The sequence below is a fragment of the Phocoena sinus genome, chromosome 9 (genome assembly GCF_008692025.1).
Source record: "Phocoena sinus isolate mPhoSin1 chromosome 9, mPhoSin1.pri, whole genome shotgun sequence".
Classification (NCBI taxonomy): domain Eukaryota; kingdom Metazoa; phylum Chordata; class Mammalia; order Artiodactyla; family Phocoenidae; genus Phocoena; species Phocoena sinus.
Window position 1 is genome coordinate 24,457,636 of NC_045771.1, and position 14,327 is coordinate 24,471,962.

At 51.6% G+C, this 14,327-nt stretch overlaps 1 protein-coding gene across 1 annotated transcript; it reads left to right on the forward strand.

Annotated features, from left to right (window-relative positions):
• The first annotated feature begins 3,852 nt into the window (after positions 1 to 3,852).
• On the forward strand, positions 3,853 to 14,021 carry PAX4 (paired box 4). The gene is given in 11 exon segments (XM_032642564.1): positions 3,853 to 3,877; positions 10,106 to 10,236; positions 10,518 to 10,733; positions 11,061 to 11,136; positions 11,685 to 11,810; positions 11,999 to 12,081; positions 12,443 to 12,512; positions 12,904 to 12,959; positions 13,228 to 13,369; positions 13,910 to 13,930; positions 13,933 to 14,021. Coding segments are annotated over 11 exon segments (1,035 nt in total).
• Positions 14,022 to 14,327: the final 306 nt, after the last annotated feature.

Below are 14,327 nucleotides of genomic sequence, written 5' to 3' on the forward strand. Positions count from 1 at the left end.
ATATATTATGAGAAACAGAAAGAAAACTAAGAGAAAGAACTCAAAGTACCAAGAGACAAGAGAAACCGGCATAGTGGGTGGAGAAAGTGAGGGCTTTGGTGAACCATCTAAATGTTGAAGAGTGGGAGGAGAAAAGAGAATCAGAGAGTAAACAGAAGCTTCCATGAATTATCATGCTGCTGCACTTTCTTCCACAAAAGAGAGAGAAAGACAGAGAGAGAGAGACAGAGAGAGAGAGAGAGAGAGAGAGAGAGAGAAATGTGGAGCCATCTGGGGAAGGTTAAAATAATGGATTTCACGTAGTGGAGATTTGAGAGTGTAAGAGCAGGCAAGAAGTGGACCTGAGGACTACAGTAAAGAGAAATTAGGTAAGCTGAGGGTTGGTGGTGAAAGGGATGCCAGCTGGGCTGATGATGAAACCTGGGACGTGGACCATTCAAAGCCTGGTTACTGTGCTTGATGGTGCCAAGCCAGAGACAGTAATGAGACTTGATTTATAATTACCTGTCTTTACACAGCTTGTCCTCTGGGTAGTAGAGTGACTTCTGTTGGGCTGAGCAGATGTTGCTTTGGGGGCCTTTGTGGACACAGTAAAGATGACGAGCTCTGGATTCCTGGGACCGAGGTAAGATCCTTATCCTTGGGGAGGGAGCTTTCTTCCCCATTGCCTTTGGGTCTTGCTAAGCAGCGGAAAGTTACCCAAGCTGGAGCACTGAGCTTTCCTAGGTAGGACCTGTTACAGACATAGTTTCAGTGATGACTAGATCACATTAAAACAGTTCAGTCCCCTCTCACTCTATAGTGAGACCAAGACCAAGATCCCACAACCTTCAAAAAGCATAGAGGCAAAGACCTTGGATCATCAATGACTCATGTTCCTCCTCCCCTTCCCTTTCAAAAGTGCAGAAGTTTGTGGATATTTCAAAGGCAGCAGAAAGATAGCCACCCCACTATCTCCAGATAAGGTGACTCTAGGTCAGAGAAGGAATTTCATACAGTAGGCTTAATGAGCCCAGAGATCAAGAGGGTAAACAGAAATGACAGGAGTGCAGAATTAAGGCAGCAAGGGTGGGGCTGGGAAGGTCCTAGGCTGGAACGGGTGACCTCAGTCAATAGATAACAGCGTCACCTGTTGGCACATAATAGTAGTAGTAACAGTAGTAACAACAATTATAGTGTGATACTTATATTGAGTGTTCTGTACACGTGCATGATAAACCCTGTCCTCACTCTCAAAGCTGGATCTCTGAGAGAACACTTCTTAACTCATTTTATGAGACCAATATTAATTACCCTAATATCAAAAGTGTTAAAGACATCATAAGAAAGGAAAACCGAACACCAGTATGTTTCATGAACATAGATGAAAAAAGATCCTCAGCAAAATATTAGTAAATTGTACCCAATAATGTCTAAAAAGAATCATACATCATGATCAAGTGAATTTATTCCAGGTATGCAAAGCTGGTTCAACATTTAAAAATCAATGAATACAATCCATCACATCAACAGGCTAAAGAAGAAAACAAAATCATATCAATTGATGTAGAAAAGGCATTGAACAAAATCCAATGCCCACCCATGATAAAACTCTCATCTGACTGGGAACAGAGGGGAACTTCCTCAGCTTCGTAAAGAACATCTACAGAATTTACACCTTAGGTTCGTCAATTGTAACAAACTGGAGATATTGAATATGGGAGAGGCTGTGCGTGTGTGGGGACAGAGGGTAGATGGGAAATCTCTGTACCTTCCTCTTAATTTTGCTGTGAACCTAAAACTGCTCTAAAAAAATAAAGTCTATGGGTATGGTGACGCCTTTTTAGATACGACACCTAAGACATGGTCCATGAAAGAAATAATTGATAAGCTGGACTTCATTACAATTAAAAACTTCTGCTCGTGTCCGGAGACTGTGCTCCGCAACAGGAGAGGCCACAACAGTGAGAGGCCCACGTACCACACACACAAAAAAAACAAACTTCTGCTCTTTGAAAGACAATGTGAATAGAATTAGAAGGTAAGCCACAGACTGGAAGAAAATATTTGCAAAAAACATATCTGATAAAGGAATATTATCCAAAATATACAAAGAACTCTTAAAACTTAACAATAAGAAAACAAACACCTGATGAAAAAATGGATCAAAGCCCTTAACTGGACATCTTACCAAAGAAGATATACAGATGGCAAATAAGCGTACGGCAAGATTATCCACATTGTATCATTAAGGAAATGCAAGTTAAGATGACAATGATATACCCCACTAGACACCTATTAGAATGGCCAAAATCCAAAACATTGACGACACCAAATGCTAATGGGTTTGTGAAGCAACAGGAACTCTCATTCATTGCTGATGGGTGTGCAAAATGGTACAGCCACTTTGGGAGACAGTTTAGTAGTTTTTTTGCAAAACTAAACATACCCTTACCATGTGATTCAGCAAGTGTACTCCTTGCTATTTACCCAAAGGAGTTGAAAACTTATGTCCACAGTAGGTGAATGGATAAATAAACTGTGGTTCATCCATACAGTGGAATATTACTGAGTGCTCAAAAGAAATGAGCTATCAAGCCATGAAAAGACATGCAGGAATCTTAAGTGCAAATTACTAAGTGAAAAAAGCCAGTCTGAAAAGGCTACATATCGTATGATTCCGTTACATAATGTTCTGGAAAAGGCAAAACTATAATGATGGTAAAAAGATCAGTGGTTGCCAGGGGCTTGCGGGGAGGGAGGGGGGTTGACTAGGTGAAGCACTACGGATCTCTTAAGGCAGTAAAATTACTCTGTGTAATACTGTACTTGTGGATACATAACTTTATGCATTTATCAAAACTTATAGAACTTTACAGCACAGACAGAAAATGAAACTTAATGTATACAAATTTTAAAAAACTACCTAGAGGTCAGGGAATCCTAAAATGAATTGCAGAATATGACTAAATAATCTAAGTGTATTACAAATGTATGAAACAGCTTCAGGGACGGGAGTGGGGAAAATCAAGTTACTTGATTTAAGTAACTTTGGAAATGAGTGGAGTCTGTAAGACTAAAGGTAAAATAAATTGTACTTATGTATTGTACAGACTACACAGGTAAGCAAGGGAGGAAACCAGAATGATCCATGTGATAATGGATCTGAGTTGGAGGCATCAATATGAACTCATGTTTAGTTTAATATCGATACAAATGGTTACATATGGAACTATTTATAGATATGTCTATATACATGGATTAGTACACTCATGTATATTTCTTTGCTCTGTCAGCTGAAAGAACCCAGAAGCACGAACACCCCAGTAGCAGCAAGCATGCCTAGTGCCCAGGTCTTTGTTTCTCATACCATTCTCCAACAAAAGGTACCAGAGCTCCTTGGAGAAATGGCTGATTCTAGGCCTGGGGCAGGAAATATACAAGATAAATAAGGAGATACTCAAACATACACAGACACACACAAAACAAAAACTGAGTCCCATGAAAATGGGGGTATGTCAAAGGGACACAGGAGGCAACTGAAAGAGCTCCCAATAGCCAAAGCTAGAACGATTTGAGCAACAAAAAATGTAGTATATTGGATAATAATATTCCAAAGAATAAAATAAGTATCCGTAGTCCATATTGACAGACATACATTACTGAACAAGTAAGTGTGAGAGAAGTAAAAAATCTCCTGAGCAGAAGAAATCCAAAATCAATGTAGATACTTCACTCTCAAGCAGGTGAAGCGTAACTCCCCACTCCTTAAGTGTGAGTTGTACATAGGACTTCCTTCAGAAAAGTACCGTATGGAAAAGAGGGAAAAGATTAACTTCGGTGGGGAAACCCAATAAACACTACCCCAACCGGATGATCAAGGTCAGCATCAACAGAGGTAAGTCACATTGACGTGTGATGTGACATGATGAGGACTGCACTTTACCTTTTTCGGTCTTCTTCTTCAAAACCCATAAGCCCGGTCTGATCATGAGAAAAACATCAGACAAATCCAAACTAAGGGATGTTCTACAACTCCTCAAAATTTTATACGTTATCAAAAACAAGAAAAATCTGAGAAACTGTCACAGCCAAGAGGAGCCTCAGAATACCTGGTGACTAAATGTAGCATCCTGGATGGAGTCCTGGAACAGAAAGAGGACGTTAGGGGAAAGCTGAGGAAATCTGAATAAGGTATGGACTTGAGTTCTTAATAGCATATCCATCTTGGTTCATTAATTATAATTAATGAAGATGTTCATAATAGGGGAAACTGGGTATAGGGTGTATGGGAACTCTCTGTATTATCTTTGAAATTTCTCTGTAAATCTAAGACTGTCCTAAAATATAAAGCCTATTAAAATAAAATGTATTTTAAAAATGGAATGCTATCTTCCTCCCCAGATCTTCCACCTCATGCAAAACTGGGTGGGATGGAGTGGGGAAAATTTGCAGAGCGCAGAGCTAGCTGTCCCCAAGGAATAAATGGAACTTTGGGTCACCAGGCGGGTCTGAAAACCCCAGTCAGGATGCAGCCCCTTCCCCTTGGGCAGGTCTGATGTGCATTTGGACCCAAGGATGCACTCTCCACAAGTGATGGGCCACTGAGGTCTGAGGCGCACAGTGCCAGACCTGGCAGCTTTGGGCTGGGCTCTTCCTCACCTGGCCTCCTGGAGCCCTTGGCTCTAACCCCTGAACTCCCCAGCTCTGCTGGGGGTTGTCTAGGGGAATAAAGACTCCCCACCCCGTCCGGCAAAGCCTGGTCCTAGGTGAAACAAGGGGAGGGTTGAGCTCAGAGGTTAGGGGCCCGTATTGAAAAAGAGGGAAGAGGGGGGCATTTTCTGTGTCCCCAGTTGGGAGGAAGTGCTCTTCACTCTCTCTGTGGCACATTCAGAGGGAGGGAGCTGAGTAGCCAGCGTTTCAGACGCTGAGCGGAAAAGCGCTGGGATTTGCAAGTGTTATAGCGAGGTGTGGGCTGGGAGAGTAGGGTTGGCGGTGCGGGCAGTTGCAGATTTAGCACCAAGCTTAGGAATATCCAAGGAACTTGAAGATACCCCACATTTTTGTAGCCAGGAAACGACTATGACTTTAAACTCGGAGGCACGTGCTGCCAGCGAGTGGTTTAGGAGAGGTGGCCAGTGCGCTCTGGAAAGCTGAGGGCTGGCAGGAGATGGGGCTCGCTGGAGAGAGGGAAGATGGGAGCCAGAACCCCACAGCCTACAGGGAGGTGCCACAGGGAGGGGCGGAAACAGCCTGGAACTGGCGTTTCCACCCCCAGTGAGTGCCCAAAGGCCGGGGTGAGGTGTCAGAGGGAAGCCGTCGGTCTCTGTTCCGGCTGCGCCCTGCCCTCTCCAGCTTTACGCACGGGCTTGTCTTGTCTGCTGGCCCCTTGAAAAGGGCAGGGGAACTCCAGCGGCCTCTCCCGAGGACAGATCTTTTCCCATAGCTACAGGGCTTTACACCAGGGGCTCCCAGGGCAGAAGAAGCCAGCGGTCAGGGCTCTACAACAGGGCGAGGGACAAGCAGGAATGGCCATGGGCAGACCGGAGAGGGGCGCACAGGCTGGCTGGCGAGTGGCAAGACCTCTGAGTTAATGTATAATTGACAGCAGATGGCAGGGGCTGGCGGCAGCCTGGGGCCTGGGCCCAGTGAATGAGGGACAATTAGCCCCAAGCCCGGGGTTGGGGGGCGGGTGTGTAGGTTGAGAGAGCCAGTGAAGTCAGATATTTGCTTCTCAAACAGTCTGGTGCGTTGGGCAGAGGGCTGAGTGGCTGAGCCTCTGGGCTGGCTAGGCCCCCCTGCCACAGCCCTTCTTCTCTTTTCCCTCCCCCCATCACCTCTGGGTCGAAAGCCTCTGTTTGTTCAGACCCAAGAGTGTGTTGTAAAGGTGGGGGGAGAAGGTAGTTTATGGGGGAAATCGCAGCCACCACCATCTGCCAGGTCTCGTCCCTTCTCCCCCTGACACCCCTATCGCCACCCTCACACAGCTGTCTATGGGAATAGTGGGTCTGGACATGGAGCCTTTGGCCCCCAGATGCAGGGGCAAATCAAGAGGAAGGGATGAGGCAGGAAAGGAGGAGTAAGATTAGAGCTACCACAGGCCTTCCTTGGGAACTCCTCTCACCCAGGCACGGCAGAGTCCAGGGACCAGCAGTCCCAGCTGCCCTGGGAGTGAATGGCCTCTACAGCCACCGGAGCGCGTGCTGTCCTGCCCCGGTGCTGAAACTGCTTGCTGCAGTCTCCCCTGTCCCCGAGGGCTCCAAGCTAGTCTGAGGATGCTGGAGGAGGCTGGAAGAGAAGGGCAGTACATGTCAGGGGAAGGTAGAAAACCCACTTCTGTGATATATTTGGCCCTGCTTTGAGAATAAGAGTTCCCAATCCTAGGATCAAGCTGAACATACAACATCAACACCCCTGCCCCCCAAACCAAAGCATTTACCATTGAAACCTATTTTTCCCCGCTCTGGGTCTAGTGTTAGAGCACCACACCCTGCTTACTTTCAGCCTGACTTCTGAGAGGGTTTCACAGACTCCAGGGTATGCGATGGACCCAAAGAGCTTTCCATGCCGGCTCCTTCACAAGGGGTCTGCCCGAGACCGTGGTGGCAACAGAGCTTCCATGCGCTGGGGGCTTTGTTTCCCTTCCAGCTACTGTCCACCCCCCACCTGAACAACAATCCAGATAATCTGTGGTATTCTCTGCAGGAACAGGAGTGTCATTCATAGCTCAGAGTCTAAAAGCACCAAATCCCTCGTAGAATGGAGCCTGATAAAACGAGAAATGGATAAACACCCCACCTGCAACCTAACTCCCTTCAGAGGCTCATTCCCTCCATCGCTCCTGTTGCCAGTGTTCTGAAGTCCAGGGTCCCCCAGTTTCCAGGCAAGAACCCATCCTGGGTGTCACCTCAGTCAAGGAGCCAATCGAAGGATTGGTGAGGACACTCTTGGGAAGAACTGGTGCTATGTGATACTCTCTCTATGCACACTGCATTCTCTCAGAGATCCATGAGCCAACTTGGCCGGTATTTAGGTGTTGGTCTATATACCCATTGACCTTTTATAGCAATACATATAGGACCCAGGAGTTGACCCGGAACCCAGAAGTGCATTCTGGCTGGGAAGCTGTGTCTGTGGTTCTGGAATTCATGTTTGGGCTTCTGTGCATTCAAAGCCTTGGGGACACAGTCTGAAATTCCCCATCCTCCTTATTCCCTGTTCCCTTCAGGAGTACTGGCCCCCAAGTGGGTGTGCTCAGGAGTCAGGGGGCCTGCATGAGACTGGCTCTGTACCTGCTTCAGGGTGGCAGGTAGGCGCAAGGTGGGCTCTGAGGACTTCCAGTGGAAGGACACAGTGGGTCACTGGCTGTGGTTTGCCCTGACTCAGGGCCGGTGTCAGTCAGCCCCATGCACACCTCCCTCCTCCTCTCTCCTCTGCTCATGGCCTGTGACATCACTGGCTGCTCCCAGAAGGCTGCCCTCTGCTCCTGAGCACGGGCTTTCTGTGGCTCTGGACCCCCTGGCAGGACTGAAGCAGGAGCAGAGTGGAGGCTGTTAGCAGGACCAGACCACCACCATCCCTGGAGCCTGCAGGGGTCTCAGGAGCCCAGGCCAGGAGACTGAGACCCCCCGCCCCCCACCAAACAGGTAGCTCACTGCAGGCTCATTGTCTGCTCCGCCTCTCATGCTGGTTCCATGTCTTTGTGTGGCCAAGCCAACCTCTCTCGTCCTTTGTCTTTGCAGCCACCACCCTCCTGCCCCTTCAGCCCCCTCTCCTGCTCTCCCATCTTGTGAGGACCAGCTCTTTCATCAGACAAGTTAATATGAACGGTGGAAATGTGTGGTGCGGTGACGAGGGATGGCTTTCTGTTTTGAGTTGGGGTGATTTTAGGTTTGGAGATGATTTAGGTTTGGATGTTGAACCTGAGACCCCATAGCTCCTCTGAGCTCTGATCACTCAAGGGGGGACTCAGTCCTATCAAGGATTCAGGGTTCGGCTGATTTTCTGAGCTTCCACCTGCCCCCGCTATCCCGGCATAGCCTTTACATCCCCAGATTGACTTTCCTCTCTCTGTTGCTTTGGAGGCAGCAGGGGTGGAGGCAGAGAAAGAGAGCCTCGGGATTAGAAGCTGGAAACTGCAGCTTCTGAGGAGGGACTGGCTTCTAAGCCTCCTTGAGCTTTACTCCCTGGGTGGCCCCTGATTTGTGGGAGCCCCAATCTCTGCCTCAGTTTTCTTTTTGGAGAAACCTCTGCCTTCCTTCCTGACTTTCTGGAAAGATGAGAGCATGCAGGGGAATGTGTCTCTAACTGTCTAGAGAGGAGTGAGTGAAAGCTGATTTATCTCCTGAAATTTATCAAGTCGCTCTGGCTGCCATAGTCTTTGTGAGTTCATTGTTGTTTCCTTCGCGCTCGTCCCCTCTCCCTGGTTGCACTGTAACCCCTTGGAGGGCGCAAACCTTGTCCCTATTCTTTTTACTCCCTTCATCTTAAACAACCAGCTATGTGCTCGCGATTAATACCTTATTCAGTAAATAATTGCAGATTAGTTAACTGAGCCAAGATGGCATGGTTATTACAGGAAAGTTCTATGCATAAGCTATTCTCTGGAGGGACCTCCAGCCCTGCCAGGGGTCTAGGCATGAAAGGAGGCAGCTTCAACTCCCATTACTAGCAGATAAAAGCAAGACGGACATGGTGGCCCACGACCTGTGTCCTGGGCTGCCAAGAGACTCTCTCGTGCTCGCACTGGCTTCTATACAGGTCAGAGACAGCTCTCTCCTGCTTCTCCCTCTCTCCCTTTGACATGCCTTCAGTAAACGGTAGTTGCAAGAATGAGTGTCTGGTCCCAGAGACTCGGCCTCTGAAAGTGTGAGATCTAGACCTCTCCAGAGTTAACAGGGAGCAGCAACCCCAGCGGGTTAGAAGCTGTCAAGAGAGGTGTCTTCCGGGAGAAACCAGGACTTCAGGCTTGTTCATCTCTACTTCCAGTGGGTGGGACCCAAGCCTCAATGCCTGGGGGTAGAGCTGAGCCCTGGTGTTTCCTCAGACCTTCTTGGAGAGTATCAAAAACCAGAGCAAGACCCTCCCATGAGGTGCTCTGAAGGAAGCTTTCTGGCTGGTGGTTTGGAGAACATAACATCAGGACCTGCATGAGAGTAAAGGCAAAGCCTTGAACCTGGTCCCCGCCTCAGACCAGGGAGATGGAGATCTTTGGTCCCTGGTGCCCTCTCTGGCTGGGCATAGCATCCAGAGCTTAGGAGGCAGGACTTGGTACCAAGTGTATCACCTGGTGGCTGATAAGGCTTTTGAGTGGTCAGAGGCGACAGTGGTCCATTTGGAAACGGGAAAGCATCATCCATTTTTACCTGACCTCTTGTATGGAACATGTGAGAAGGAGAGCCCTTCCACCCTCCCAGGCCCTTATCAGGACATCCAGAAAGATCCAGTCCTCTGCTGGCTCTGTGATGTTTTAATCCAAAGGTTTAGTAAAGAGAAATTGAATTTTCGTAGCCAATCTACTGGCAAACTTTAGAAACCTTATCCTCTATCACAAAACACCCCAAGGCCATTCTAAGCAAGAGATTCTGCCCAAGGAACTCTCAATTATAGCAGGTCCAGCCTCAAGAACGAAAAAGGAGCTCCCAGGAGGAACTCCGCTCCCCAGTCTTCCCAGTTCCTGCCCTTCTGTGAGGAGGCCCAGCCTGGAGCATGCTGCAGGACGGTGAGATGCCCAGGAGAAGTGGGAAGAACAGGGTAGCATAGGAGGGCGGGAATGGCTCCGGGCTCTGCTTCCATCCACGTGGGTTCATGTGCCCTCAGCCAGCGTTCTGGGGGAGCCCCTCCCAGTCACTCCCTCCCCGCTCCACCCTGCTTCCCTCAGACAATGAGGGCCAGTGCATGTGGCCAAGGAGCAAAGACTCACACATGAGCCAGCTCCCAAAGAAAGTGGCATGTCTGGGGGACCCTGGGAGCAGAAGGGGGGCAGTCCCCTGGAGAGAGGATTTTCTCTGTGGTGGCAAGCCAGGTTAGCGGGGCCTGAGTAACCCTCTCCCAGGAGGGTCCTGCACGCTGCAGGTGGGCTGGGGAGAGGGGAGACTTCGGGTACGATGCTCCTTCTCCTGCCCAGGGATCAGCAGTGTGAATCAGCTGGGGGGGCTCTTTGTGAATGGTCGGCCTCTGCCCCTGGACACCCGGCAGCAGATCGCGCGGCTGGCCGTCAGCGGGATGCGGCCCTGTGACATCTCACGGAGCCTTAAGGTAGTGTGCTGGGACCTTCACCCAGTGATGCGCACAAGCAGCAGGGAGAAGCGGCCCCTTGAAGGCAAGTCTGGGGCTGTTGCAGACTCGGAGGGCCCTTGGGGCTTGGGCTGCCTCCTTGAGAGCTGGGATAGGGAGCTTCAGGGTTCCAAAGGTGAGGCTAGACTCGACTCTGGGGCCTGATTCAGTCAGTCCCACTTTGCCTTGTAGCTTCCTTCTGTCCCAGGGACACTCCCCTCTGCCCACATGCCTCACCTGTCCCTGCTTCTCACCTGACCCAGGTATCTAATGGCTGTGTGAGCAAGATCCTAGGGCGTTACTACCGCACAGGTGTCTTGGAGCCCAAGGGGATTGGGGGAAGCAAGCCGCGCCTGGCCACACCACCTGTGGTGGCTCGAATCGCCCAGCTGAAGGGTGAGTGCCCAGCCCTCTTCGCCTGGGAGATCCAACGCCAGCTCTGCGCTGAAGGGCTTTGCACCCAGGACAAGACCCCCAGTGTAAGTGCCCTCCCCTCCCCAGAACCGGAACTGCGGCTGCCAGACTGGTTGTCTGGGGAGGCAGAAGAAGATCCTTTCTTACTTGGCATTGGGGCCTCCCAGGCTGGGGGGCGGGGCTTCTGGGCTCTCTTCTGACCCAAAAGTTTCTCTTCTGAAAAGAGGTGGTGGTGAGACAGGTGAGAAGAAGAAAGCGTGGGGCTGAAAGGAGGCTGCCCTTGGGAACGATGTGTGGGCCGGGACAGAGGAGAGAAAGGATACTGGGGAAACATCCTCAGGATGCAACCTGGGCTGGGCACCATTTCCCCACTCATCACCCCACATCCTCAGGTCTCCTCCATCAACCGAGTCCTGCGGGCGATACAGGAGGACCAGAGATTCCCCGGGGCACAGCTCAGGTTGCCAGGTGGGTCTTGGAGCTGCCTCCAGGGAGGTTCAGAGCCAAACCTAAGCATTTTACAGTCCTCAGATTCCTTTCTTGTTCTTTCTTGGATCACCCTCACAACAAGACAATAACGTGGGCCTCACAAGGGGTCTTATTCTCTCCTAGCAGGAGAAAATGGAGGCTCAGAGGAAGGGAAGTAACTTACCCAAGGTCACCAGCTAGTTGTTGGCAGGTCCTGGAACGGAGCGCAGCTCCCTAGGTCTCTAAGTTCACAGGATCTGCCGAGGAGACAGGACTCAGAGCATTTTTGAGGTGCTGTGGGATCAGGCAAGCCTGGCCCATCCTTGCAGCTGTCTCCCCCCACATGCTAAGCATGCTCCCACCATGGCTGCGAACCCTCCCAGCCAGTGCCCCTGCGGCGACCCCCGAGTAACTGTGGATGCCCCAGCGGCGCGGCTCTGCTCTCACCCTGCATTGTGCCCTGCCTACAGCACCAGGGACGTGGGGACTCCATTCGACCAGAGGAATCACCATCACAGACCCGCACCAGCCACTGTCTCCCTTTGCAGCTGTTTTGGCTCCAGTTCCTCCAACGCCACCTAGTGGCTCCGAGGCGCCCCGGGGTCCCCACCCAGGGACAGGCCACCGGAATCGGACGATCTTCTCCCCAGGCCAAGCTGAGGCGCTGGAGAAAGGTGCCAGAGCTGGGGCGGACGGTGGGCCACGGAGGCAACGGCCCAGAGGCCTGCGGGCCGAGGCTGAGAGCTGGAGGCTGTGGATGCCCCTGCGTCGGGGAGTAGGGCAGTTCAGGGCTGGCACAGGCGGGGAGTGGGGCCTTGCTCCTCTCCCCGCGCCCTTGCTGTGTGAGCCTCCATCTCTGCAGAGTTCCAGCGTGGGCAGTACCCTGACTCAGTGGCCCGCGGGAAGCTGGCTGCTGCCACCTCTCTGCCTGAAGACACGGTGAGGGTGAGTGAGCTCTGCCACACAGCGTGCACACACCACAAGGACAGAGCGTCTGGGCCGGGCAGGCTTCCGCTTCCGGTGACGGTGACGTAGAGAAGGCGGCCAGAGGCGGAGACGGGCTTGTTCTGAGCAGGAAGGAGACAGGCTCCTCCCTGTTGCGCTTCTGCTGAGCTTTCTCCTCCACGGCCGCTCCACGCCTTAGCACTGAGGAAGGGGACAGAGAGCCCAGGCCAGAGCAGCAAGGGGGGACGGCAGGGCTGAGGAAGGGTCTGCACTCCGAGTCCAGGTCAGGAGCACGTGGTGAGAGCAGTAGGTGCTGGGCCTTGGAGCGCACAGCCAGCTGCATCGTTTCTGCCCTCCTCAGATCTGGTTTTCCAACCGAAGAGCCAAATGGCGCCGACAAGAGAAGCTCAAGGGGGAAATGCGGTTTCCAGGTGATTTCTCTGCCCATCCATCCACTCACCTACCCTTCTTTCCTCCCTTCCTTCCCATCCATCCCTCCATCCATCCATGCAACCACCAAACATTACTCGGCACCTCCCATGCACCAGACCCTGTGTTAGTTGCTGGACATACACAATCCCTGCTCTTCAGGGCTGCACTGCCCCCACTTTACCATCCCTGGGATTTAATCCTTCTTCCCCAGTCTCCCAACACCCCGCCTTGGGAAGGAGGGCAGTTTGGGGCTGTAGCATCCATTTCCCCCCCCCCCCCCCCCCCCGCACGAAGTCATTGCCTTTCCTAGAACCTCCCTGCCTCTCACCTCCACTCCCTGCTCCCCAGACCCCTGTTCCTCCCTCTGGTGCATCCACCCTTACCTTGTAGGTGCTTCCCAGGACCTGACTGTACCAAGTGCCTCCCCAGGGACCGTCTCTGCACAGGTATCCAGGAAGAGGGGGAAGACTGAAGGGATCACTGCTTGCCCCGTTCCCAGTGGGTGCCTGAGCTAGAATGCATGACTCCCCTGGGCCCTCACAGTACATGTTTCTAGAAAGTGCCATCCTCAGAGTTTACCATGTGAATGGCTCCCTCTGAAGTTGTTCAGGATACAGCCCTGGGGGTGGGGTGGGGTCGTGCAGCCCTGGGGTCCCAGTTGTGCTAAACAGGAGGCATCACTGGCAGCTGAGGGTTTCCTCTTGCTTTTTCTAGCAACCCCCCGGCAGTGTGTCCACAGCGGTCCTACCTGCCCTGGCATCCTTGGCTGCCTCCAGCTATCCGCGGTTCTGGGGGACAGCATCAGACAGATGTCTGAGTGACACTCCACCACAAGCCTGTCTCAAGCCCTGCTGGGGTGAGAATCCAGGCCAGGCCTCACTCCTGCAGGGTGTAGGGAAGGCTAACTGACTCCTTGACCCGCCGGAGGGCATGGATCCCCAGTCGGGGTCATCAAAGGAACCTCAATACAGTTTTCCTCATTCTTTGCATGGCCCATAAAGTTGGGGAGACTAGCACCCCCGAGTCTATACTATCATTGACGGTCAGAGCGGGCAAAGGGGCTGGGATGGAGATTCAAGTGTGTATATATCCAGTGTAGAGAACTGATGTCCGCCCCTCTCCCCATCAGTGACTTTGAGGGGTGGGGTGGCAGCAGCGAGCCCAAGCTCACCCTCTCTTCATCCCTACAGGCTACTTGCCCCCCACAGCCGAGCTCCCTGGATTCACTCCTGCTTTGCCATCCTTGCCGTTCCTTCCTCTGCCCCCATCGCCAGTCTTGGTACCCATCAGGTCTTGCTCTGGCCTGGCTCCCCACTTCGAGGCCTGGGATGAGGGAGGCGGTCCAGAGTGGAAAGGAGATGGGATGGGAAGGATCTGATACTGCCTGCCCAAGCAGAGCATCGCTCCTTCCTCCTTCCTATGTCTCCTCCTCATCTGTGGACCTTGCCCTTCTTCTGTGTCACCTGATTGCAGAAGCCGTGCCCACCCACTTCTCACACTGGCCTTAAGACGCTTCCAGTTGGCAGTGATAAAAACATCTTTTAAATTAGCAGTAGTTCTGTTCATCATGTTTTTCTCATGAGCACTCATAATCCCACCCCTATATTTAACAATTATAAAGTTTGCCATCGGGCTTCCCTGGTGGCGCAGTGGTTAAGAATCCGCCTGCCAATGGAGGGGACATGGGTTCGAGCCCTGGTCCAGGAAGATCCCACGTGCGCGGAGTAACTAAGCCCGTGCACCACAACTACTGAGCCTGTGCTTTAGAGCCCACGAGCCACAACTACTGAGCCTGAGCGCCACAACTACTGAAG